Genomic DNA, 27,987 nt, shown 5'->3' on the forward strand with positions numbered 1-27,987 from the left:
GTTTTCATACCTTTCATACTTCTCTCTTCAGCTATTCCTAATCTAGTGTTTAATCAGTCAGCAGTGTTTTATTTTGTTTTTACCCCAAAGACTGTGTTTTTAATTCTTGTATTTAATACATGACTAATTTTCAATTTCCTGTTCTTATTTTTTTATTGATTCCTTCCTTTATCTGTTTGAACATTTTATTCTTCCCCTCCCTGCAGTTTTTGCTGTCTGTGTCCATTCACTGTGTGATCTTCTGTATCTGTTTCTCTTTTTGTCTTCTCTTCTCATCTTTCTCCTCTAGGATTCACCAGGATTCAGTCCTGGGGACCTCTGATGTAGAGAAAGTTTCCCTGTCAATTGCGCACTTCAGTTCTGGTCTCTGCTGCCCTTCACCTTGACTCTCCCTTCATCTCTCTTTTGTTGCGTCATCATCTTGTTGCATGACTCACTTGCATGGGCACTGGCTCACCATGAGGGAACTCAGCTTGCTTCGCTGGCACTCAGCTCGCCACATGGGCACTTGTGCTGGCACTCAGCTCACCGCATGGGCACTCACCTTGCCATGCGGGCACCCATGTGGGCACTCGGCTCACCATGCAGGCACTCAGCTTGCCATGTGGGCACTGGCTGACTGTGCAGGCACACTTTCTCTTCTTTTTCACCAGGAGGCCCCAGGGGTTGAACTTAGGTCCTCCCATATGGTAGGCAGAGGCCCTATCACTTGAGCCACATCTGCTTCCCTTTGAACATTTTAAACCACATATTTTAAGGGCCTTCTAGATCATGCTTACCTCTAGGTGTGAATATCACATTTCTTGGATCTATGGACTTACCCTTCTCTGAAATTTTCATGTGTTTAGATTTTTGTTCATGAGTTCATCCGCAGTGGGAAATATTTTGTCTGGAAGGCCACCACACACCTTTGATTATGACACTTCCCTATGGATCATTTAATACTGGACTCTGTTTAGGTACAATGAGGGACACTGGTTCTTAATCCTCTTCTCTTTTGTTTACATTAGATTTCTCAGTTTAAGATTCCCATACCATCTGAATAATGGGATTGCAGGTCCCTGTACCTATTCTTTGCATAGCTTAAAGGTCTGATTACTTAAATTTGATTCTGTTTCTACCCAGAGTTTGGGATGAGTATTCTGCCTTCTACTGAGACCTAGGCTATCTGGTGGAAATTTTATGGTCCCTGTTCAAAAATAGAGCAGAGCTTTCTTAGCCCAGGATTCGACCCATCTTCCCATGAACTGTTAATATTCTAGGCCCTAAGGCATCCATTACCTCCTTTCTCCATTGTGGCTTCAACTTCTGTTATATGGCTCTGAAAAATTTCTGTTTTTGACCCTTTCTTTTGAATTCAGTCATGCAGCAGCAATTGATGACATTGAAATCATTTTCTAAATTCAAATATAAGTAGGAAAATGATGTAACTCTGATGATGCCAGAGATCAAAGAAAAAGTACAAAGTTATATTTTGAACCCCAATGATAGCATGCGATTCCACTGCTGTGTTAAGTGAGAAATACTGTACATCTATAATGCTCAGCTTTTTGTGTGTCAAAGGAGTATTAGTCATAAATGAACACTCTTACTGACGTATATTGTTGAAATTCAAACTCTCTTACTTGTACATCAAAGTTTTCAATAAAACATAGTTCAATACCATCTTTACTTTTGAAAATCTGCTTCTTGGATCTTGGATCACATCTTTACATAGGTAGTAAAAGATGATTTACCAAATGTATGTGATATAGAGGTAATAATTCAAAACAAAAGACAATATAGAACTTTACTAGTGCTAGTGCAATAGGATTTAGCATCAATTATTTCAGAACATTTTCAGACTTACACTGACAAGTAACTTTTTTTTTCATTTAATTGGGTGAGAGTGACTCTAATCACATTTTTATTTTGTCTGGCTGTCTTACTTAACAGGAATTAGCATATGAAAAACCACATGGGTGACACATAGGGAAAGCCATGACACATAATTTTAGCTGCAATAAGATTTATGCTTCCGGTTTTATTCATGCTGCTGCTCAACAGGCTAGAACAAATGTACTCACATAAGTTTAAGAGCCAAACTTTTACATCAACAAATTTTACATCAACATTTCTAACCATTTACTTTGAATAAGAGGTTTTTAAGCAATCTGTCTGAAAGTCCCTGGTGCTCAACTTTTTCTGTTTTTCCATCTTTTGAAAACATAAAGGAAAAAGTGACACTAGAAATATTCTCATGAAGAAAATGATTGTATTGCTTGTTTTTCATCTTTGCCATCAAAGATCTCCAAAGGTGTATCTCTATGAATCATCAGGGGTGGGGACTATACAACTTTTAAAAATATAAATTCCTAGGCACTGCCTCCTGGAATTCTAATTCTCTTGGTCTATGTTGGAGCCCAGGAATTTGCATTTTACCAAGTACACCTTCCATGTGATTCCTGTGCACCCTAATTTTGGAAAGCATTGATATTGAAGGTACATTAAAGAGCATGACAATTATTACAAGGCAAGTATCCAGAGTACACAGATTTTTGTGGAAGTTGACCTTGAATAATTCCAGATCATGTCCATTTATAGAAGAACAATTGATATTCACAATTCAGTAAATAATTTCATCTAAGCTACAAATAGCAAAGGCAAATGAAATTCAAAATATTCATAAACAGGGTCTGTAAGATTCAATAAGAAATATCAACAACATGGATAGTTTCTCAAAGAGAAACAATACCACACAGAAAAAAATTGCAATACAAATGAATTTAAAAAGGAATTTGGGGACCCATAAGGAAGTTTAATAATTAAGCAACCCTAATTAATGTACTCAATGGATACAATGGAAATTGATTACCATTCTCACTGAATAGGTAGGAGATACACCAATCATTAGAATTTATCATTCTAGTAATCTGATTACTAGAATATCATTTATAGAAGTAACCTACAAAATGAAAAACGTTTTCAGTTATTCATTTTATATATTGTATATGAATAATATGTATGTTATACAGGAATAACAACACACAATCAAATTTGTTATTCATTAAAACATTTACAGTTAGTTGACTGGGCATTCAGTTTTTAAAAATAGTACTTTTTAAGTAAACCATGTTTTTAATCCTGTTATTAAGGTAAACCATTAATTCATTTTCACTTTTGAGTATTTTAAAAAATTCTCTCTTGTGATGTTATTGTATTGTTATTCATATAGAGAAATAATTATTCAATTTTGGGTTTGAAAATTGATAAGCACCTTTACGTCTCTAAATCAGCATATGATTAGAGCAAATTTTTAAAGTTTAATTTTATTATTTCATATTTTATTACAAATTTGTCTAAAACAAAATTCAAACCTGTGTAATTTTTCTTTTGTGTGTTTTAGTAAATTTTAACATTTATACCAACCCATGAGATATAATAAGAAAATCATAAGGCAAACTCTAAGGTAAGGAGTTTAGAATGAATATTAGTCCAATTACAAAGTATAATTTCTTTGATGCGGGCTATCCCATCAGAAATTTTTGTGTCATAAATTTGACCTTTTTGTGTAAACATTGCACTGTTTTTCCAGTCAATACCATGGATAACAAAATCTCACCTGTCTTCCTAAAAATGTCTTCAGTGATTTTACCGTCAAGCAGTTTACAAATTTTTGTCATCCCAGACATCATCCTTATAAGTAAGGTAAATGTAATAACATCATACAAGGCAAAAATTAAATACTTTTCTTCCATACAATTTTTAACAAAATTGAGTCAAGTTCAATTTTTCAAATGTTTGTTTAATATTAAAATGAATTGTTTTATAAAGGCACCTAGCTCAGCTTAGTTTTGCCTTGTGGTTGTGTACACAAAGTAAAGCTTCATAAAATAGTCTCCATTTGTATCCAATTTACCATGCAAGGCAATTCTGAAATTGACTTTTGAAATAAAAAATTTTAAATTTGGCCTTCTAATTGGGTTCCCCACTTTCCTTTGTTTAGACTTCTCTTTTTGAAATGGCAAAATAATCTGATGATTATCCTTCAATTGTGTTTGTAATTTTAAAATACACAGTCTCATAATTTTATGCATTTATTTTTCCAGATTTCCTTACCATGATTGGGATCATTTGCAACTCCATAACAACGAAATTGATCTTTGATTAAGCATCTAAGTAACTCTTGAAATTTGTAGCTCTATTGCTGCTTTGTCACTAGTGGTTCATTAGTTGTGGTCAAGAGCTTGCTGTCAGTGGCTTCCTATTCAGGCTCACTCTGGAGGACCAAATAGGCAATTTCTCTATTTCAACATGATTCGTTATTTCAGGTTTTTCTGAATTTCTCTCATCATGAATATTTTCTCTATAAATATATACATTAAATTTCTTATTGTAAGTAAATGTAGAATGGTGTTTTTAAAAATATATTTGTCTGTTCATACGTATCTGAGAATGTATTGCAGAACGTTAGAACTCAGTTTTGCTGTGCATTTAATAAGAAAAACAATTGGTATTGCACAAGTCTGGCAGATGGTGAAACTAATACGGGAACCAGTGGTTTATGTAATCCAATGTTAAAACTTGCCAGTAATTTGTAAAGCAATAAACGAATTAAAAAAAAAAAAGCTGTGTAGACACAGGGACACATCTAGAAAAGTATATTTTCCAGGATAGCTTTGTGGATTATTTACTGTAATGCTAATATCCAGACTTTCCCATGCAAAAAAAAATATTGTCTATTTTTCCATCACTCATTGCATGAACAAATTTTTTAGTCTTTGAGTTATCATAAGCAAATGCAAACGGAGTCTTTATGGATAAGTGAGATTGTTCATATATCTTTAGAAACCTTTAAGAGAGCAAAATATTCTGAACTTTCTACTCTAATCTTTGAGTAAATTTGATAGTCTAAGAAGATGATCAATGTTAAGCTAACAATGGAAAGTATTAGCTTATTTATTTAATTTATTTTTAAATATATTTTTAATTTTTAAGAGATACTTAAATTACATAAATGTTACATAAAAAAATATAAGGATTCTGGTATGTTCCACTCTTCATACCTCCCACATTTTCCCACATAAACAACATCTTCATTAGTGAGGTATATTCATTCAAATAAACATATTTTGGGGCATTGCCACTGAGCCTGGATTAGAGTTTGCACTGTAGTTTACGTTCTCTCCCACACAATTCTGTAGGTTATGTATGTATGTAATGTATCTGTCATTGCAATGCCATTCAGGACAATTCCCAAGTCCTGAAAATGCCCCCGTATTATACCTGTTTTTCCCTCTCCTTGCCCTCAGAGCCACCAGTGGCTATGCCTCCCCATCAATGTAATTTCTTTCACTGCTAGAATCACAATAAGTCTATAGTAGAATACCAGTAAGTCTACTTTAAGTCCATAGTTCATTCCCCAATCCTAAGGATTCTGGGATGGTGATATCCACTCTGCCTCTAATTAAGAGACAACTGTGATCCTTTAGAGCCGATGGATGGGACTCTTACTTACAGTTGTAGACTCTCTCAGTTTCTTGGTGTGGTGGTTGTCCATCCTTACTTCCTTGTTAGTTGCCCTGGGTGAGTCCAGTGAACTGGAGAGTAGGTGTAGCAACTCCACTGAGGCTCAGGGCGCAGGTGGCACATGGACAGCCCTAAGATTCAAGTCTCTTGGATATACAGCTACCAACTCTGACACCAACTACAGTTTCAAATAGAAGGGACAGATGAGCCATGTGTAGGGAAGCCATACTGAGTCCAACTCTGTCACTCTCAGGAGCACAAACCCCAAAGTAGGGCCCAGTGTCAAGGCACCAAACTCTGGAGCTATCTGCCCTGACCATAGGACTTGGGTGTCTCCAGAGCCCTCAGGAGCCCCACTATTTGGGGTAGTATCTACTTTGGCAGTCTATGAGGTCCTGCTGAGATGTGCATGTTACCTCTGGGATGACCTCATGACTCACTTTGAAGCCTCTTAGCCATATAAACTCATTTGTTTTTACCTTTCCCCCTTTTATTTGAGGCCTTTTCCCAGTTGCATTGCTAGTTGCTGCTTGTTAGTAATCCCTTGGTGCCAGGGAGGCTCATTCCCAGGAGTCATGTCCCCTGCTGAGTTTAGCTTAGAGAGAAGCCACATTTGAGCAACAAGGAGGCTCTCAGGAGGTAACTCTTAGGCACCCTATAATGCTAGGCTAAGTTTCAATTTCAAGAGCAAAGGTTCATAAGCATAGTTGTTAATATCAAGGGCCCATCAATGAACAATCTTCCTTCACTAGTTATTGCCCCTGTACTTGGGGGACTGTTGCTGTTCCATTAGAGAATGTGACAGAGCTCTGCAGGATGGGAATTCAATATTCTTTCAGTTATTGTATGGATCTACAACCACTGTGACAATGCCCTGTGAACATCTGAACACATTTATATACCTTATATGTATGTCCAGGTGAACTTCCTCCCATGTATCCCCCATCACTGACACCCCACACCAATGCTCCTCTCCCACCCCAGTTGTAACCCTTCTGTGATCCAAAACTTCTTCAAAAATGAAGCCAATAAAATAGCCAAATACAATTAATAGGAAATGAAATAATAACGATAGGTTTAAGTATAAGAAATAAAGTACATAAAATGTAAAAAACTAAAAATAAAATAAAATTAAGAAATTGGGATATTAAAAAGAATGAAAAATATTAGCAAAAATTTTTTTTTGACATTTTGCCTTTCCTCGCTGTAATATCTGTTGTCTTGTATGTTCACTGATATTTTCTTCCATTTATTCCCCAGTGTCTTACTTTTTTTCATTTTGTTTTTGAAGAAGTTTTAGGTCACAGTAAAGTCACTTAAGGAATACAGGAGACTCCCAGATACCCAACATCCTTCCCCTTTTCACCCTTCCTGTATTAATTCCTATTTATATGTGGATGTCACATTTGTTACAACTGATATACTAATAGTGAAACATAGCTACTCACCACAGTCAATGATTTACATTATGGTTTATAATTTAAACCATGCACTTTTATAAATTTTGAGGATATTTAACATGGCCTGTGTCCATCATTGCAAGAACACTTGCAATGTAGAACACTTCCATTGCCCACTAAATACCCCTGTTCCATTCTGTTGCTCCCTCCACCTCCGCTTGGGGACCATGGTGACCACTTGGCTTCACTTCTTGGATGACAAGATTCATAGTTACTTGCAACAACATGGAGGTCTTGACACACTGGTTTGTCCTTCCCTATAAGGAACAACCCATGCTCTTGAGACACTCCTGCCCCTCTGTTTGAGGACATATCCATCCTTCCCAGGATGGGTGTCCAAATCCTTCCCACTCATTATGGGTGTCTCCAACCACTAATAGAACACATTATGACAAAATGATCACTCACACACTCCCTAGAAGCCTGCTCCAAGTGCACCCTGCTCCAAATACCACCTCCCCCCCATTAACACCCTAAACCAGTAATCCTTCCTTATCTTATTGCCATAAGAGCATTCCTAACTTTGTACTTTCAACCACATACCTGCCAATCTCCAGTGTTCATCTGGTCCCTCCTCCAACCCTTCCCCCAGTTCTATGGACCATCTAACCCACCCTCACCATTCTACCCCCCTGTCAAACCAGCACCGGCCAACCCACTACTATCACTACACTCCTGTCATATTCTTTCAGTGTCCAACTACACACTTCCATCTTATCATAGATTTTGCCTATATTGGTGAAATATTTATCCTTCTTCTCCCTTTCTATTTCCTGTAAACCTATCTTCTAGACAGTAGCTCTCTGAGTCTACTCAATTTGCTTAATTCATATCAGTGAGGTCATATAATATTTGTCCTTCAATGCCTGGCTTGCTTCACTCAACATAAGGTCCTCAAGACTCATCCATGTTATCCCATGTATTAGCACTATATTCCTTCTTACAGCTAAGTAATATTCCATTGTATGTATGTACCACATTTTGTTTATCTCTTCATCTGTTGATGGTTATTTGGGTTGATTCCTACTTTTGGCAATAGTGAATAATGCCTCTATGAACATTGTGCATGTATCTGTTGGTGTCATTGCTTTCAATTCTTTTGGGTATATCCCCAGCAGTGGAATTGCTGGATTATATGATAGTTCTAGAGTTAGTTTTTTGAGGAACCACCAAACTGTCCTCCATATTGGCTGGAACATTCTACTTCCCACCAGCAGTGGATGAGGGTTCCCATTTCTCCACATCCCCTCTAACATTTGTAGTCCTCTGTTTTTTTAATAACCACTAGTCTAATGAATGTAATACGATATCTCATTGTAGTTTTAATTTGCATTTGCTAATAGTTAATGATGTTGAGCATCTTTTCATGTGCTTTTTAGCCATTTATATTTCTTCCTTGGAGAAGTGTCTTTTCAAGTCACTTGCCCATTTTTTAAATGGGTTCCTTCTCTTTTAATTTTTGAGGTGTAGGATTTCTTTATATATGCTGGATATTAGGCTCCTATCAGATATATGGTTGCCAAATATTTTCTCCCATTGGGTAGGCTGTCTTTTTACTTTCTTGATAACCTTCTTTGAAGTACAAAAGTTTTTAATTTTGAGGATATCCCATATGTCTATTTTTCCTTTTACTGTTGTGCTTTAGGTGTGAAGTTCATGAAACTATTTCTTATTACAAGGTCCTGTAGATACTTCCCTACATTATCTTCCAAAGTCTATATGCTTTTGGCTCTTATATTTAGATCTTTGATTAATCTTGAGTTGATTTTTGTATAAGGTGTGAGATAGTGTTCTTCTCTCATTCTTCTGGATATGGATATCTCCAGGCATCATTTGTTGAAGAGGCCATTCTCTCCCAGGTGAGTGGGTTTGATGGCCATGTTGAATATCATATGACTGTATATATGAGGAGCCATATCAGAACTCTCAATTTGGTTCCCTTGATTGGTGTGTCTATCTTTGTGCCAATACCATGCAGTTTTGACAACTGTAACGTTATAGTATGTTTTAGAGTCAGGTAGTGTGATTCTTCTCATTTCATTTTTCTTCTTCAATATGTCCTTTGCTATTTGGGACCTCTTGCCCTTCCAAATAAATTTCATAGTGAGTTTTTCCAATTCAGTAAAAATGTTGTATTGATTTTTTTATTGGGATTGCATTAAATCTGTAGATTAGTTTTGGTAAGATAGATATCTTAATGATGTTTTGTACTCTTATCCATGAACAGGGAATATTCTTCCATTTATTTACGTCTTCTTTGATTTAACAGTGCTGTGTAGTTTTCTGTGTAAGTCATTTACATCTTTAGTTAAATTTATTCCTAGGTATTTGATTTTTTTAGTTACTATTGTAAATGGTATTTTTATCTTGATTTCCTACTCAGATTACTCATTATTGATGTACAGAAATGCTACTGATTTTTGTGCATTGATCTTATAACCTGAGACATTACTGAACTCGTTTACAAGTTCTGAAAGTTTTGTTGTAGATTTCTCAGGGCTTTCTTTGTATAGGATCTTGTCTGCAAATAGTGAAATTTTTACTTCTTCCTTTCCAATTTGGATGCCGTTTATATCTGGTTCTTGCCTCAGTGCTCGAGCAAGTACTTCTAACACAATGTTAAATAGAAATAGTGATAGTGGGCATCCTTGTCTTGTTCCTGATTTTAGGGAAAGCTTTTAGGTTTTTGCCATTGTATATGATATTAGCTGTGGATTTTTCATATTTACCCTTTATCAAGTTCAAAAAGTTTTCCTTCTATTCCTATCTTCTGCAGTGTTTTTATCAGAAAAGGGTGCTATATTTTGTTGAATGCTTTTTCTGCATCTATAGAGATGATCATGTAATTATTTTTCTTTTGATTGGTTTATGTGGTGTATTACATTGATTGATTTTCTTATGTTGAACCACCTTGCACAACTGGGATGAAACCTACTTGGTCATGGTGTATAATTCATTGGATGTGTTGTTGAATACAATTACCAAGTATTTTGTTGAGGATTTTAGCATCTAGTTTCATGAGAGAGGTGGGTCTGTAATTTTCTTTTCTTGTGGTGTCTTTTTTCCCCCTTCTTTATTTTCTTTTAAATGTTACATTCAAAAAATATGAGGTCCCCATATATCCCCCCACACTACCCACGCCACCCTTCCCACATCAACAAACTCTTCCATTATTGTGGCACATCCACTGCACCAAGTGAATACATTCTGGAGAACTTATGCAGCACATGAACAATGGTCCACATTGTAGTCCACACTCTCCCCCAGTCCACCCAGTGGGCCATGACAGGACACACAATGTCCAGCATCTGTCCCTGCAGCACCACCTAGGACAACTCCAAATCCTGAAAATGCCCCCACACCATATCTCTTCTTCCCTCTCCCAACCATCAGCAGCCACTGTGGCCACCCTCTCCACATCACTCCTACAATTTCTTCCCTTACTTATCACAATAGTTCCCCAGCAGGACTCCAGTAAGTCCACTCTAATCCATACTCTATTCCTCCATCTTGTGGATCTGGGATGGCTATGTCCAGTACCCCTCTACATCAAGAGGGGGTTTAGATTCCACGTGGATGATGGATGTAATTCTCCTGCTTGCAGCTGTAGGCACTCTTGTCTTCCTGGTGTGGTGGTTGACCCTCTTCAACTCCCTGTCAGCTGGCCAGGGGAAGTCCAAGAAGCCAGAAGGTAGGAGCTGCAAGTCTGCTGAGGCCCAGGGCCTGGCCGTCACTTGGACAGTTCAGAGATTCAGGTCTCCTGAGTATATACCAACCCAAACACCAACCACAGTTCTGGTAAAAGTAACAGAAGAAGCATATGTAGAAAGGTTATATCTGAGTCCAACTCCATCACACTCAGGAACACAAACTAATAAGTCAGGCAGTGTTTCTTCTACCTCTATTTTTTGGAAGGATTTAAGCAGGATTGGTGTTCTTTCCAGAATGTTTGGTAAAATTCACCTGTGAAACTATCTGGTCCTGGGTCTTTCTTAGATGGGTTTTTGATGACTGATTCTATCTCTTTACTTGTGATTCGTCTGCTGAGTTCATCGATTTCTTCTTTCATCAATGTAAGCTGCTTGTTTCTAGGAATTCATCCATTTCCTCCACATTATACTTCTTGTTGGCATATAATTTTTCAGAGTATCCTTTTATGATACTCTTTATTTCTGTGGGGTCAGTGGTGATATCCCCTTCCTCATTTCTTATTTTATGTATTTGCATGTTCCTTCTTTTTTCCTTTGTTAGTCTAGCTAAGGTTTGTCAATTTTATTGATCTTCTCGAAGAACCAGTTTTTGGTTTTCTTTATTTTTTCTAGTGCTTTCTTATTTTCGATTTCTTTTAGTTCTGCTCTGATCTTTGTTATTTCCTTCTTTCTTCTTTCTTTGGAGTTAGTTTGTTCTTTTGCTAATTCTCCAGGTGTGCAGTTAGGTCTTCAATTTTACCTCTCTCTTCTTTTTTGATAGCATTTATTGCTATGGATTTCCCTCTCAGTACAGCTTTTGCTGCATCCCATAGGTTTTGATATGTTGTGTTGTCATTTTCATTCTGTTCAAGGTAGTTACTGATTTCTTTACTGATTTCCCTCTTGAAGCACTGTTTGTCTAAGAGTGTGTTGTTTAACTTCCATATCTTTGTGCCTAATCTGGTTCTCTGGCCCTGACTGACTTCAAGCTTCATTCCATTGTGGTCAGAGAAATTACTTTGTATAATTTCAGTCTTTATGAATTCACTGAGAGCTGTTCTGTGGCCTAGCATGTGGTCTATCCTGGAGAAAGATCCATGTGCACACAAGAAGAAAAAAAATATATATATATATATGCACACACATATGTCTACTCTAGGGTTTTATTTAGTTTCTCTTTTTGTGTACGTGTTAAGTTTACTTTTTGACATTTTGATCCTGTTATTCTGTTTCCTTGCTGTTGTCTGTGTTCCCTTGAAAGAAAAAGATTAGGGCCAGAGAAAGCAAAAGAGGTAAGAAAAGAAAAAGGATAATAGTAAAAGTTAGAAGAGGAACCATATAAGACCTAGGAAAATGAATATTTAACTCATGTAAGCAGTGTAGAGTAAGAGGAATAAAAAAGTGGAGTACCAACAATGAAATGGGAAACCGAATAGAGAAAAATATATAGAATGGATTAAAAGGTCAGAATGGTGAGGAGAAAGGGAAAGAGAAAAGACAAAAAGAAAAGTTAATGAAAGAAAGAAAAAAGAATAGATGAGATATAAATAAAAACCAGAAAAATTGAGGACTAAACAAAGAGAGGTGGAATGTAAGAACAACAAAAGAAAGGGGAAGATAGAAAGATGAAGGTAGAAAGATGAAGGAAGGAAAATAGTGTTGGTAGACAAAATCAGTATACATAGAAAAGGGAAAATCAAGGAAGAGGAAACACAGCAAATGAAAAACAAGCCAGGACCACCTATTTAAAAAGGGGGGCGGGGGGGAGGTCAGGGGAAGAAAGAGGAAAGAAAAATGAAAAAAGAGACAAACACACAAGCAAGCAGTCAAACAAAAACTAAGGAAAAACAGCCTTCCCTCTTCGGCTCCTGAGGAATTTCTCAGACTACAAGTGTTCTTCAGTCAATTACTCTGCAGCCTTTCCTCTGCAGACTTTGAAGAGGGTTTTCACAAGTATACTATTAATAAGTTAAAATTTTAAAAAGTGTTTTTTTAGGAAAAATAAGAGACCCAAGAGTAGCTACTACAAAAATAATGTCTATGTTTTCCGTGTCCTAAACTATGAGCTGGATATTTGATATCCTGGTGGATCATTACTCAAAAAGGAGCCAGGAATAGAACTAGGGACCTCATATATTCAAGGTAGAAACTTCTCCACTGAGCTAAACTTTCTTGTTGGGCCAGTTAGCTCTTCAGAAAGCTATCAAGTCACTTTCCCTCAGGCAGGTTTGACTCTGCAGTTGAGTATATTCCTGCTGATTAGGAGTCTGTCCTGGCCCTCTTTCTATTCTTATTGCAGGAAGCAATAGCCTGTGTGATCTCCCTCACCTCTCCTGGACAGGTTGAGTTCCCTTCTGAAATTCAAATGGGACCCTGGCGACTGTACTCACTGCAGAAAAATGACTCAACCTCCTTCCAGACTACTCCTGCCTCCCAGGAGTCCCTAAATAGACTCTTGGAAGCTTATTAAGCCTTCCTCCTGCCTGCCTTCCTTAGGGGAGTTAAAATTTTGATAGTTTTCAGTTTGGGGCTAGGCAACTGCCTGATTCTGCCCTCTCCCAGGCCAAGTTTCTCTATCCCAGGGCAGTTAGGTAAGTCAGGCTGCCTCAGCAGATTTGCTTGTCCTCTCTTCCTAGTGCCACCTCGAGCCAGCTGGTATGCTCCCCAAAGCTCAAAGGGGGTCCAGGCAGCTGAACCTACAGAAAGAAAGCCTCTTCACTCTTTGCCAGAACCCTCCCACTCTTGGAGAAAGCACCTTCCCACTGGGTGGCTGGCGAGAGTTGGGGCTTGAAGTGGATTTTTGCCCTGAGGGTGTGTGGCTTAGCTGTCCACCGTTTCCTGCCACTGGGAAGAGAAACTGACGGTTTTACCTTGAGCAATTTATCTCTTTGTCCAGCTTCCTCCAGATTGATGTCCTGAAGCCTCCTGCTCTGTGTGTTCCCAAAACAGCTCAATCGCTCAGGATTTTGCCCCCGTTTTTTGTGAGAGAGATGGTGAGTGTCCACTTAAACCAATGCCATCTCCCTGCCTTCCCTCAGCTTATTTATCTAGTAAAGTCCAAAGATAGGGCTGAGAGAACAAACATGGCTTAAATGAATCAAGGGCTCAAACAATGTCATCAGGAATTTGATTCTCTCTACTCTTCTCACTGCTTATCTCTATGTGGCTTTATTCTCATACAGGCTCTTGTCCTGTGGTGACATTGATGGCCCTTAGTAAATCTAGTAAATCCAAGATTTCATTCTGCTAACTTAGCAATGCTATCTGGAAAAGAGAATTCCACCCCTCCTCCCCCAAAATGTTCCAATAAAAATCTTTCTAGTATAATTATCAAAATGTGCTATCACCATTTGTAGCAAATATTCTACACCAAAGTAAGCTAGTGGTGGTGGGTTGGTGTATGGGAATCCTATATTTTATGGCAACTTCTCTAATAAAGAAAAAAGGAAAAAAACCCTCAGGGCTGTGCCTAATAAAATCAGAATGCTTCAAATGGTTAATAATTATAATCAAGTTTTAGGTTGAGAGATAAATGTTGTGGTAATTTCAAGGTACAATTAGTTCTGTAATAATGCTTGTTTTGAAAATGTGAATTTACTCCAACATAAAGTAACGATATAAGCATAAGAGGAATTTTGCTTTTGCTTATGTTTGATTTTGTCCAAGAAAAAACACTAGGTGAATGCAGAAAACTGTGCCTAGCTGAGCCAAGATACACAGGGACATACACACCAGAGCACAACCTAACCCAACATGAATATACACATCTCCATCATCTACCTTAACTTACGCTTGTATGAGCTACACCCATCAACACCTGGTGCTACAAATTTCTGTCCAATTTCAGATAAAAACCCTCTGTATTATTTTCTTAGGGCTGCCATAACAAATTACCACAAACTTGGAAGACAACAAAAATTTATTCTCTTATAGTTCTAGAGTCCAGAAGTTCAAAGTTGGGGCATTGGAAGGGTTAGGTTTCTTCTGGAGAATGTACCCCATACCTCTTCCTAGCTTCTGGTGATTGCTGTCACTCCTTGGTCTTCCTTGGCTTGTAGATACATTACTTCAATTTCAGTACTTCACATTGTCTTCCTCTCTGCATCTCTTTGTCCTTTTTGGGCTTTTATAAGGACATTCTTGTTGGATTTAATACTCATCCTACTTAGTGTGATCTCAAGTCTACCTTCCCCTGATGTATGTCTGCAAAGGCCCTGTTTCCAAATATAGTCACTTTGTGAGATTCTTGGTGGCCCTGGATTTTGGGCTTACACTACTCCCCCACTATACCCTTAACCTCCCTCCATCACTACAAAATAGCTACAAGCTACAACCCTTCCGATGCCCACTTCCACAAGCACACTTCAGGTCTTTTCCAAGAAAAAGTGTCACATTTATTATATTATTTATGGATTTCTTAACTATTTAAATATGTAAAACTATGGTACCATTTTTATTATCACTGATGAATATTGTGCCCCTAACTCCAGTTTTCTCATAAACCCTGTGACTTCTATTGAGCAGTTTTTCACAGTTTGATGATTTTTAGAAACACACATGTTACAAAATTGTATTGAATGCCAATGAGAATTTCAACGGGAATTTCAAATTTTTAATAATTAAAAGTAATATTTCATGAATACTATATTTTATATAAATATATATAATAAATAGTGGAGTTGGGATTCAAAATCCAGCTCCCTGAGAATCCAGGTCTTGCTTCAGATAATGTTGGCCAACCATCAGTCACTGGGCCAGCAGGTCTTACATCCAGAGAAACTAGCTCTCATGGCACTCACCTACCCCTCGGTAATTAACAGATTGGGCCTTGGAACTCAACCTTGTGGCCAAATTCGGGTTCCTCTATTTACAACAGGCTTATTGGACAAGTTATTTAAACTCTCTAAATTTCAGTTTTTCATCTGAAAATTGGGGGATGATCATAATAAAATAGTTATCACTCTTTGAGCACTTACCTCAAAACACTCCATATGATAACTATTATCCCCTTTCTACAAATAACAACACTTAGGCTTAGAAAAGCCAAGAAACTCCATCACGGAAGCACAGCTAGTAATGGTGGAACTGGATTTAAACTCAGTCTGTTAAACTCCCCAAACTGTCTTCTTAACCACTATTCTCAAAGCCTTCCAATAAAACCTTCATTCTGGCTGGCCCTGAGCACTGAGAGAGATGCTAACTATAAATTACTTAGCTCTGTGCCCAGTCTACCTTATGAGTTTATTGAATAAATTTTATTATTATTCTTAACACTGGAACTCAGCCAAGAACATCAATAATTATAATACAAGGCAGAATGTAAGTGCCATTTGAAAAGTACAAAAAATAAAAATATAAAAGGTGCCAAGGGAGTTAAAAGAAGGGAGCAATGAAATTATAATGAAATTCTTCAAGGAAGAGGCAGATTTGAAAAAAAATTATGTAGCTTTTGCCAGATGGATATGAGGGATGGTAATAGATACAGAGGGATCCACAGAGGCCCTAACACACACATGGGAATTGTCATGTCTGTTCAGAGAGCAGAGAGGGCCTGTTGGTGGCAGCTGATGGTATGTGAGGGACCACTGGAGATAGATGGAAGGGAGAACACCTGAGCCTCCCCAAGGAGCTCCTCTCTACCAGGTGGGGAGTCCTTACTAAACGTGGTGGACCATGGGAATCAGTGTCAGTTTTTGAGCAGGGAGATAACATCTGCAGGGTTGTGTACCAGGAAGATAAATCTGGCAAGGATTGTGGCAGAGTGACCAAGGGCTTGGGCAGGGCAGTTTCTGAGTCATCAGTTGCTGCCCCTGTCAGCTTCCAGGTGTGTGTGGGTTCTTCTAATGAGCACATTCCTGGGCAGCTGTTTGAGCTGGGAGTCCATTATGACACTGGAGGTTTGCGGTACAAGAGGGCCCCCTACAGGTGCCTTGACTTCAAGGAATTAAAAAAGGAAGGATCTTCGAATTAATCCAAACAATTGGATTGCAGACCCTGAGCTGGTAACCTAAGTGACAGAAACAGGCTGGGTGTTGAGGGCACACTTCTTCCAACCAAAGTTATGTGAGAATATGGGACCTGTGCTTTATATCTTCTGTGTTTCAGAAAGAAGCTAGAAAAGTAGATGTTTATGAAACATCTTGATTTCTAAATATGGGCTTGTTTAAAAAGAAACACCATGAGAGCTAAAGAAAATGTCTGTGGGCTGGGATCTGCCCTACAGTCTGTTGGTTTTTGACATCCAATGTCCATCCAGGAAGGGAATGTGGAGGTCATCTTTGGAGTCTAACATCACTTAACATACAAGAATAGTGTGGCCAAAGGGCCCCAGAAACATTAACTAATCTGAGTTCGCAGCTGATGAGAATCTCAATCCATTGCACAGTATTTCGGGTTGAGTTTTTTTCGTGTTGCTTACCATTTGGCCCTCAAACTGGACCATCCCAATACACTGTTTTTCTCTAAAGTGTATGTGGGGCAGGGGTAGTGGGATGGGAGTTGAGATTTTTCTATAGATATGAAAACCACTTAGCTGACTCACTCCTCATCCCATCACCAAACTGAGCCAGTTTTGCCCCAGTTAGAGTAAAATCATTGCCAGAGAACCCTGGTCTACAGGCTGGGGTAGAGTCCTCCCAAGTGACCTCCTCATTTCCCTGAGTCCTGGGAATAAACCGGGGTTCGTTTGCAGTCTACATTCTCTCCCTACACTGGGCACTCAGCTGCCAGAAGGCAGTTGAAGCCTTAGTGCCAGCCACACCCTAAGTATACTTGTGCATATCTCAATAATCTGCAGATGACAGCAGGAATTTTTTGTGGTTGATCCATGACAAAAGTTATTATTTTATATGTTTTAAAGAAAAGAATCTTTTTTTTTTTGCATTTGCATACAAATCACTTGGGTATATATCTAAGTTAATTAGGAAAACAGCCCTCAACATTAACATTTTCCATAAAATATTGGGAAGTAAGATCACATAGAGCTAAGATGACAGACTTGCATCAGATCTACCTGGGTTCATATCCAGGATGTGCCACATAATGGCTAGTGACTTTGAACAAGTGAATTGCCTTCTGTAAGCCTTGATTAAACATGGGTGTGGATTAATTAAAATAATGCAAATAATGTTCTTCAAACTTTGTGAGTATTCATAAATAAATGGTCGCTATATTGCACTTTTGCTTCAGCTTGATTTGTGAATGAACTTAATATTGAATAAATACTTTTGTGCAATTTTAAAGAGCTAAAGATGCCTGTTTTGTTTTGTTTTTTTTTTTACCTAGAGAGAACTGAGCCTAATTAAAATCCTCCTAAAGGTCTAAAACACTGCTAGTTTGATAATGGCTTGACTATGGTCTTAACTAAATTCCAGTCTAAATGACTTATGCTTCCATAACATCTAAGACATAAAAATTACAAAGAAAGGCCATAAGGTATATAGATGAGCCCTGACTAAAAAATTTGTTTCCATATTCCTAATCTTTATGAGATGTTTCTTTAGAAGCTGTAATTTTTGCCCAGTCTGAAACATGGATCACGTTCAGTCTTGGCAGAGGAGTGAAATGTAATGACTGGACACATACTCAGGTGGATTTTCTCAGGGGCCCTAGCCTCTGATTTCTTAGGAAATTAACTATTGGGATCTTGTACTCTTTGCTGTGCACTAATTGAATAATAACTAATTTGGAGCTGAATTTGGAAGATATACTTCTGTATGTGCTACTGAATAGGGCTATATCAAAAGTTGAGGCAGAAATGTGGACTCACCCAAATTAGCAATGCCAGATTCTGACAAATTAAATTTCAACACTTCCAGTTCATCTTGGCAGATGTTAGCGTCATGATGTCATGCAGCCATGATGTAAGCCAAAAAGAGTGGTATTTTGCAATAGAGAGATTCTGGTAACCCATCCCATGAGTGTGGGTTGTAGGATAGCAATATTTATATTACGCTACAGAGACTATGTTGCATTTTGTAATCCTGGGAATTGAGATGGCTTGCTCAGGACCTTTCTGCAGAGAAGAAATGTCCTTACATTCAGCATCTAAGTTTTAAATTGCTAATGTTTGCCTTGTTATTTTCTTTAGAAAAAAAATATTAAATATAATAAATGGAAACCTTGGTGTTACCAAAACAGACATTTCAAAAGATTAGGCATGTATTATGCCAGGAAACATCAAAAGATGAGCTATGTTATAATGCCACCCTCTTCAAACATTATGAAAACATACAAAGAGTGAATTTGGGACAAAGATACAATAACCAGCTATTATAATCCCTTTTTGTAAATTTACTGACTCAGCAATGTCTGAGATAAGAGTGTTTGCTCTAATCCCTATCATTATCTAAAATTCTAAATGAGGCACCTGTAAAGATCGATGACCTGAAAATGTATTCCACAGTCCACCATAGAAAATGTCAAAAAGAATAGAAGGGTAGGTAAAGGGAGGAGATACAGTGGAGAATGAAGGAAGCTGATGGAGCCCTCCACTGGTGTGGTTTAGTCAAAGCTGCCATAGAGACATCATCATTTCTCATTATTGATCTGCCCCACCTAATTATCCGTCAATGCAAAGCTAAGTATCTAATTCTGAGGTAAGCATTTCACTGGTAGGTGTTTTCAGGGTCTTATATATAGAAAAAAAAATAGAAGATAAAAAAATTTTGCAGACCATCTTGCATTTATGCATTTTTCCACTCAAGTCCTGCTTTTGTATGCAAATATTGCCAGCTGTGACTCTGGCTTCCATAGGAATACCAGGGATTCCTTCCTGCAAAATGTGCTATAGGAGTTATAGGATCACAAGATGACTTTGCATTGCAGACTGTAGAAAGATGGCTTCTCATGAGTTCCTGTACAGTTTCACTGGTGGATTTTATAGTCTTAATTCATACTGTGCCACAGATGAAAAATAATTGAATCTCTATTAGTTTTTGCTTGTATTTACTTTTTTGTTTTTTTGGCAATCTGGGAATTTTAATTCTCTCTCTGATGTTGTTCTGATTTTAATTGTATTATGTTAATAATTTACATTTATTTATAGACAGCATCTTCCCTCCTTTACATTATCACCTGGCCAGACTGTAGCATTAACTCCTCTTTCCTTTCCTTTCATCATCTGGACACACAGTACTTTATTTATTTATTTTTTACAGTACTTTAATTAAGTTTTATTATTTCTTCCTGGACTCTCCTCAGCGTGGACTCTCCTCAGCCTTTCTTTTTTACATCTTTTTGAAATGCTCAGGGAAAACACAGCTTTCTAGGTGCGGCTGTTGGAGTCACTGGGAGGAACCTTCACCTCCCCACTCCTTGGTATGATGTAACCTTTGCACACAGCACAAGGGCATGCGGAAAGTGCTGACGTGTAGTGCATCTGCATTAAAATCCTTCTGAAGAAAACAAGACAAGTGAAATACCTTCTACTCAGAGGAAAGCAGAATGTAAAGTTTTGATTCAGCAGTGATTGAAAGGTCGTTACTTATTATAAATGAAAGGCTCCTTACCAGACTGCCATTGTCTGGTTTTGTAAGAATTACAAAACTGCCAATTGTAGGATTATTCAATCTTTAAACCAATCTCATAATCAAAATTGTTTTACTTATCTACATCCAAAGGGGAAAAGAGTCCTGGTTTTAGATAGAATCTAACAGAAAAATTGTGGATGTTGTTAATTTCATTTTTTACTTCCTTTCAAAATAGATTCTTAAATTAGTATTTTACCAACCAAATACTAAAATATATACATAAGATGATATACAGTGGTGTGTTTGGGTGTGGGGATGGGGATGTGGAGGATAATCTCACCTTCAGGGAAGATATGGAAAATTTTCTCTCTTCTCCTACCATCAAATTTTAGAGCAACAAGGGCCTTGTAGAAAAAGAAACCAATGCCCATAGAAATTAAGGAACCTGCACAGGACTTCTTGAATTATATGGCAGAAATGTGATTAGAGAAGGATCCTGATCCCAACTAGTTATTTCTTCCATTGCTCCATTTTCTCTATGTGCAAACTCTGATATAAAGTAGTCAAAAATGGTAAAGTTTCCATATGCTGTTAACTGGTGAAAAAAAGATCCCTACATTCAATTCTTCAGTTTCTATTTCTGGACCAATTGTAGACTTTCACTAGGAATTCTAGAATTTTGGTCCAAATGGATAGTCAGCACGTAATTCCACTGTCATCAGGAAGAGCTGATGAACAAAAGAATTCAGGGGATGAATGAGTCCAACCCAAAGTTTTACATTACATACAGAGACAGAAATGTTTTACCTACTATGGCCTTGATATCCATTTAACTCTCTGTCCTCAGAGACTAGCTTACTCCATATTTCACAGATAAAGCCTGCGCAGTGCTGGGTATGATTTCTGTTTGCCCTAACAGTCCATTTTCCTCTTTCTGGCTTAGGCTTCGGCACGTTTGTTTCGCTGGAACTGCCATTAACACTGATCTCATCGTAAAAGTTGACATCATATTCTTTTAGACCCCATGAGAGCAGCATAGTTGGAAATAGGTCCATAGAGTGAATAGTCTTAGACAGGCCCTCTGTAGATTGTCCAAAATGCTGTTAGCAAGCTCATGAGGAACTCAAGCTTGGCACTGCTTTAGTTTGTTGTGAAGTTGATAATTACTCCAATGAAAATTCGTATCTGACGTGATCAGAAGCATGAAATTCAGTCTATATGTAATGAGAACAATAACCACACAATAATAGCAAACCCAGAGTAGTACTGTGAACTTGACTTCTATCTCTGTAGCTTGTTCACTTGACTCCCATGGTACCCTGAAGACTGCAAAATCTAAAAACTAATGTTGAATTTTGTCTTTTCATTTCATCATCATCAAGTCAGTCAGCTTAGGAAGTTGTGTTGTTTTGTTTGAAGATTTCAGTTTTGGGTCCACCAAATCTTACAAACGTCTCCATGAAAATTCCTTATAAAAGTCTCACAATGGTCTCTGTCCTGAACAGACATGGTAAGGCGATTTCAATTTCAGATACCTGAAAAAGAACATGAGTTTCCTTATGAATTTGACTGCTGTTTCCACAGACTATTGTGGACTATGTTGACTATGCAAATACCCCAGCATAGCAGTTGCTCTTGGAGCCCCACCCAGGTCTCCTTTACAGGTATGTGCTTACAGGCTCTCAGCAGCATCTTTTCCAGAGACTTGCCCTTGGCCAACAAAGCACCTTGCAGGGAGATTCCTGGGAGATGACAAGTCCCTACTACCCACCACACCATGAGTATTTTGCAGCCCATGAATGACTGATACAGGGTACTAAAATCAAGCCACATTGGGACAAGTCTGTGACGTCATTTCCTTACAGGTTTTATCTTAGAGCACTCAACCAATCACTTGCATAAGAATTTCCATCTCAGGCTCTACTTCTACGTAACTTGATCTCAGATGGCTGGCTTGTTAGCATTAACGTTCTCATCTGTCTGTCTGTCTATCTATCTATCTCTTTATCTATCTATCATCTATCATCATCTATCTGCATTTCTTAGTCTCCTAGGCAAGTCCACAATTGATATAACATAGATTTGATTATCTCTAAACTACAATTGTTAAACAAAATGCAATTTTCTTATCTTAACAGGTGGTATTGGTCATTTAAAAAATGACAGTCTAGTTCGTGGAGCACAGCAAAGGAAATATATTTGTATTTTTTTCATTACTGTGTCTGACATTATTTCTTAGCTTTTCCTTAGTTTCATAGATTTAAGGGAAAAGTGATAGTGTTAGTAAGCCAAAAACAAGGGCTAATACATAAATTACTTTTTTATTAGTAGGTAAAGTTTATTGTCTTAGATTTTTAGCACTAGACAGAATCTCCTAAATATAACCCAATTGATATCTGGGGGTAATTAGCTCATGTCTGTCACATATTTTCATTAATTTAATAATTATTTCTTGATTTGTTCATTCAACAAATAATTTACTGAGAATCTATTGTGTGTTAGGCACTGCGCTAGGCACTAAATATATAATTATGAATAAGACATTCTTAGTCCCTACTGCCATAAAACTTACTGTCCTGCTCACTTATAACTTTTGTATAAGCAGTCAGAAATGAGGATGAATGGAAATTGTAAATCAGAATTATTCTATTGCTACTGACAACAGATTTTTCTCCATTCTATGGGTTTATGAGAAAAGACGTCAAATCAACTATTATGTAGGAACTTGACAGATTTACAGCCATATTTTCACCAAAAACTTATACCTGGTACACAGTAAAGCCTCAATAAATAAATGTCAAATGAACAAGTGCCTGAGTAAACTTCATATTTTGTCTTTTTCATACCTCTTTATTATGTAGCAGTAAAAAATAGCAAGAAAACCACTTAATAGTAATCCAACACCAATCCCAATTGCAATGTATTTTTCATAAGAATCCACAGCATATGAAGTTAAGGTCAAGTGCTCACACCTTTCTCCAGTATAACCAGTAAAACACCTTTTAAGAAAAGAAAAGAATGTATAATTTAAAAACTTATGATTATGGAAGTGTGAAGAAATGACCAATTTCAAAGAATGAAAAAAACTTCAAGCAAAAATAAGTAATTTAATATCAAATGAAATCCCATCTGTTAAAGGTAATGGAGTGGTTCTATATTTTAAGATAATCATTTCATGAAGGCTCCTTATTAATGCAGCTTCCCTGATTGGTGTAGAAAGGGAGTATGGGCACATGAATTAGCCTCCTGTTCTATAGGAGGATGCTAGGCAAATCAATGATCATAAAAAGAATATCTTATGCAACTGGAACTTTATAGTCCACAAGTGTTTTGCCATAGTCTATTTCACTTCATCCTGTAAACAACCCTTTGAAAATTTGGAATACAAGTAGAGAAATTGAGACCGAGAGGAGTTTTTTGACCTAAGGTTACATTGTAAATTAGTCATGGAAGCAAGACTGGAATCCTGACCCTCTGACAATATGAAAGAGAGTCCTGTATATTGTGACTTTACTGGTGAACAAAACAAAATAAAACATGACAAAACACTGGTTCCTAACTCTTAGAGGGGAATTTTGCGTTAATGCTTTAAATGTTCAGTATATTAAGGGGCATATTAATCATCTTAGCCTGTTGTTAAAATGCAGACTCTGAATCAGTAGCTCTTAGGTGGAGTGTGAGATTCTGCATTTGTAACAAGCTTCCAGGTTATTAAAAGTGTGGCTTGGGAACCATCCTTTTGAGTAAGGAGTGTTAGGTGGCTTACAAAAAGACTCCTTCGATATTTAAATACAAAGAAGATGGGCCAATCATATTCCAATCATGTGTCTGCTTTTACTAGATAAGACAGAAGTGTGGAAAGGTACTGCATGAAACATCAGAGGCATAAAATTCACCTTCTCATCCCTAGGACTCGAAAAGCTCTTTGCAATTACCTGCAGGTCACTTTCTCCAGCTCATGGTGAAATACACAAACACCATTGATGCAAAAACTGTTGTGGTCTTCCAGACAAGGATGTGAGAACTTCAAGGCTATAGGTTCTTCTGTATAGGCAGCTAGGAAAGGAGATACAATATTATTCATAACAGATGATGTGGGTCATATGTTTAGAGTAGATTCTTAACACAAAGAAGAGACCGTTCTCTGTAAGATCGTTTTTTGGGTACTCTGTCCTTTGAATTTTGATTCCCTTGGCAGGTTTTATTCACAAGTGTGGGGTAAATATCATTCAGATCTTTCTTTAATTAATTAGGGATTGAAGGTGGATTGATGATTGTTCCATTCTTTGGAAGTCATGTAATAAGTCATAGATGCAAGTGTGCCAAAAGGTGGCAGCACTGATTCTAGTTCTAATGGGTTATTGTGAGCAATGCTTCCCAAAAGTGTATCTGAATATTAATAGATACAAAGACCTCATAAACTTTTCATTTTCCCCTTTTACACATGAGGTCAGCATTTAGTAAGACACATGTGAGAAAATGAACTTTATTTCTCTACCCCTGCCAGAGCAGGGTAGGGTGAGAATTCCCACTTCCTTTTATGTACACTGCCACAAGTAGCTAATTGAAAAGGGGCTTTTTTCCCTCAATGACCTCAGAAGAAGTACTGTTACGCCCTGTGAGAGAAGCCAGAAACGACTTATGGCTAGGGCTTAGCATAGTTTAATGACAATACCTTAGTATATTAATTAGAAAGTTTACTCCCTTGCGAGGCATCATGAGAGATACAAAAAAGCTGTGGACTTGGAATTGGGCTTTCAGTGCTAGCTCTGATCCTATTTAATTGGTTTGAGGTGGGTCCCAACCATTTTAAGCCCCAGATCTTGCATCTATAGAATGAGTTTGTTGGACTTGCTGACTAAGTTCTCTCCGGCTATAGTGTCTTCTTGAACTGACTGGCTTGCCTCAGCTCCTTTCTTTAATGTCCAGTTCAGCTCATATATCTATCCACAAGAGCACTCTGAAACAGAGAGGGAGATCCCTAGAATGGATCTGTGAAGTATGGAGCAGACAGAATTAAAGGAGTAAGCTAATGACTGCTCTGAGCAAAATGTTCATAGCCAAGTGTCTAGAAGCCTCCTTATCGATAGCCTCCTTTTAGAAAGCTATATTCTCTAATGTAATAAAGACATATACTGATAACATCCTTGGGTGTATGCAGTGCAAAAAACCTTCAGTAAAAGCACGCATGGCATGCTAATTGGATTAAAAGAATACTACTCTCTGTAACATTTATGTAATCTAAGTGTCTTTTAAAAAAATAAAAATATGAAAAGACAAAAAGTACTTATTTGTTTTTAGGGAAAAAAAACGTAGATCTAAAGGTAGATTTCTGATATTGAAAATTCTAAATCTGGTGTTAAGGCACTAAGATACTGTGTTGTATCACTTCATTTTGGTTTGCGAGACGAGAACACACAATATTACCTTAAAACCATTCATTTCGTTGAATATTGTGTGGTGAATCTCAATTCTCAATTTAATAATGAATTTGGAGGCACTGAGAATTTACCATTATAAATAGTGCTAGGTGTTTCCTACTTCAAAACTATACTACTTCAAGTTCAGTGAATGAAGCCTGAACCAGAATTTGCTATGAAGTGTGAGCAGTGAAAGAAGTAAGCCATTTCTGAAAAAAGGGTATAGAGACTCCTCTTTCCTCTAAAGAGAATATTAGTTATCTTCATGAGACACTTTCAAGGATGCCTGTTTCAAATTTTAAAATTAAGTGAAAAGTAAGGAAAGATAAAAGTTCTCTGAGAAAGTAAAAGAAAAATATAAAGTTGATAATTTGATCTCTTCCATTTTTATATCCTGTCATTTGGAGAGTTCCAATTCACTATTAAAGGAAGAAAAAGGATAGTGGCAGGCATGACTATTTCAAAGTCAGTTACTGCCAGGAAACCATATTTCTTCAAATTTCTGCTGTATTATCCTATTCTTCTGAGGATGTCTCCTTTTTCAAAGGCTCAGAGGACATGAAGAAATTGGCTAAAGTTATTTTAAAATGCATACTGATTTTGTTCTGCAAGTTGATAGATATTCATTTACTGTATTTAAGATATTCATAAAATATTTAAGTAAATCTCTTAAAATTTAAAATGACATTTTATTATTGATTATTTAAAATGAACACTTAAATATTGCTATCTTTCATGTTCAGAAATGACATAGTTGACCTGATTGTTTTATTTGCCTGTCTATGAGAGCAAGAGATGGTGTTTTCTCTTTGCTAGATAAGACCATCAATTTTCACATCAGGGGGCAATATGGGATTTGTCTGAGAATCATAACCTCCATTACACAGGTCTTAGCAGGTAACAAGCTTTCCAAATTCAACTCCAAGAATTCAGACAGGCTTGAAAAAATGCAGATGCTTAACAGTAGCCAGAAGCCATTGTAATAATAATAAAATAAATAATCACACTATTAAAAACAAAAATTGGGTACAGGTGGTTAAGAAATATAGCAAATGCTAAAATAACAACAAAAGCCCCCCAAAATACACAGAAAAAAAAATATTTCCCAAGTTGAAGGAAAGTGTTTTAAGGCTATAGTCATAATTTCTTTGGCTGAAAAGCATTATAATCACAGACCAAAATATGTCATTCCTCAAGAAGGCTGAAACGAGGACCGCCTGTCTCTGCAAACCTATGGGTCATTGGAAATGCCTTGACTCAGGGAAGTAAGAAGAAAATGTGGCATGTTTCACATTCAGGATAGTAACTGACGACAAATTTTGTTCCTTTCAAGAGCCTTCTCTTCCTCCTTTTAAAAACATAAGTCTTTGCTGACATGTTCTCCTGTCACTTCATTTAGCAACATCCTGACAAAACAGTTGATTATCTAATAATAAAATATTTTTGTAAAAATTTCCAATGTTGTTTTTATTGGAATCCAGAATTCTTTCGATAGTTAAAAATAATCATTTAAAATACAAAAATGCAAAGAAAATACCTTCTGTCTTGTTAAGTGTCCAGTTACTCTGTTGGGCTGTGATTGGAGGTGTTACAGTGACAGCTGCCTCTTCAGTGAATGCTGTCATTGCTGTGTTAAAGAAGAGGAGAGACATCTTTAATATGAGTGAGCCTCCTTCTCTGTCTAAGGAAAAGACTGAAAGTTACTCTTATTCTGGTTAGTCCTATTTCAGTTCTATTTTTTAATTCACTTACATTTGAAATCCATAACCTGCTGGTTAGGGCAGTGTCTCAACTGTTTCTCATTGACTACATTATAATTAAAGAAAATAGAGTGAATACCTTTATATATTGAATCAATCACAAGGGCACGGTTGCATAGTAGTTAATGTAACAGCTACTCGTTAGTTGTATTACTTGTCAAACGTTTTAGATGCCTCGATAGATAAAGAGGTATCGGAATACCTCAGGAGAAGAACATAGGTTACATGAGAAGCCATGAATTCTGAGATTCCCTACTCTGATCTTTGTCCTGAAAAGCAACTGCTAGAAGCCACTTTCTCCCTGATTTGGAGCAAGTACAAATGAATCCTATTCGCATTCCACACTGTTCAAAGTTAAAACAAAAGAGGAAATCACCTACCATTGAATAAAAGGTAGACAGATATTGGAACTCCAAAAGCCATTTCCCGCAGTTGATCAACAGTGTCTTTCTCTTTTCCTCCTTGACTGACGGGTGGAAGGTTTTTATTGAGCTCTGTGAGTCTTTCTTGCATGTAAATTTCATGAAGCGTCATCTGGCAGTTCTTACCAATTAAAAAAATATGTACTTCTGGCAGCAGCATAAAGCCTCCAGGCGCTCACACACTTGTTTAGGATACTTGTGTTATCTAGCAATGTGATCAAGTTTTCTTTTGAAACACTGGTTTCCTGTCACCTGTGG

The 27,987-nt window shown here is 37.2% G+C and overlaps 1 protein-coding gene and 1 long non-coding RNA gene across 4 annotated transcripts in view; one reads left to right on the forward strand and one right to left on the reverse strand.

Moving 5' to 3' along the window:
• LOC111765798 (uncharacterized) overlaps positions 1-27,987 on the forward strand; it is a 109,231-nt gene that overhangs the window by 30,525 nt on the left and 50,719 nt on the right. The window lies entirely within an intron of this gene.
• On the reverse strand, positions 1,992-27,932 carry EPGN (epithelial mitogen). Of its 3 annotated transcripts, XM_058296971.1 has the most exons (6): positions 27,688-27,763; positions 27,085-27,174; positions 24,063-24,183; positions 22,974-23,126; positions 20,468-21,662; positions 4,090-5,686 (listed from the first exon to the last, which is right to left on the reverse strand). In XM_058296971.1, exons 1-5 carry the CDS (start codon positions 27,728-27,730, stop codon positions 21,608-21,610), a joined length of 462 nt encoding a protein of 153 aa, XP_058152954.1. In that variant the 5' UTR covers positions 27,731-27,763; the 3' UTR covers positions 4,090-5,686; positions 20,468-21,607. The 3 variants fall into 3 exon arrangements, with proteins under 3 accessions (XP_004465385.2, XP_058152954.1, XP_004465383.3); XM_004465328.2 differs by lacking the exon at positions 22,974-23,126 and having other exon boundaries at positions 1,992-5,686; positions 27,688-27,778; XM_004465326.3 differs by lacking the exon at positions 4,090-5,686 and having other exon boundaries at positions 15,880-21,662; positions 27,688-27,932.

The sequence above is a fragment of the Dasypus novemcinctus genome, chromosome 1 (assembly GCF_030445035.2).
Source record: "Dasypus novemcinctus isolate mDasNov1 chromosome 1, mDasNov1.1.hap2, whole genome shotgun sequence".
Classification (NCBI taxonomy): Eukaryota; Metazoa; Chordata; class Mammalia; order Cingulata; family Dasypodidae; genus Dasypus; species Dasypus novemcinctus.

Bases quoted from the DNA above. Each gene is read 5' to 3' on its own strand.
- EPGN (XM_004465326.3), bottom strand. From the start codon at position 27,889: ATGCTGCTGCCAGAAGTACATATTTTTTTAATTGGTAAGAACTGCCAG. The intron at 27,175-27,687 runs GTAGGTGATTTC...TCTTTAACACAG, and splicing joins TGTCTACCTTTTATTCAATG to CAATGACAGCATTCACTGAA. The intron at 21,663-22,973 runs GTATGAAAAAGA...GTTCTTTTTCAG, and splicing joins TACTGCTACATAATAAAGAG to GTATCTGAAATTGAAATCGC.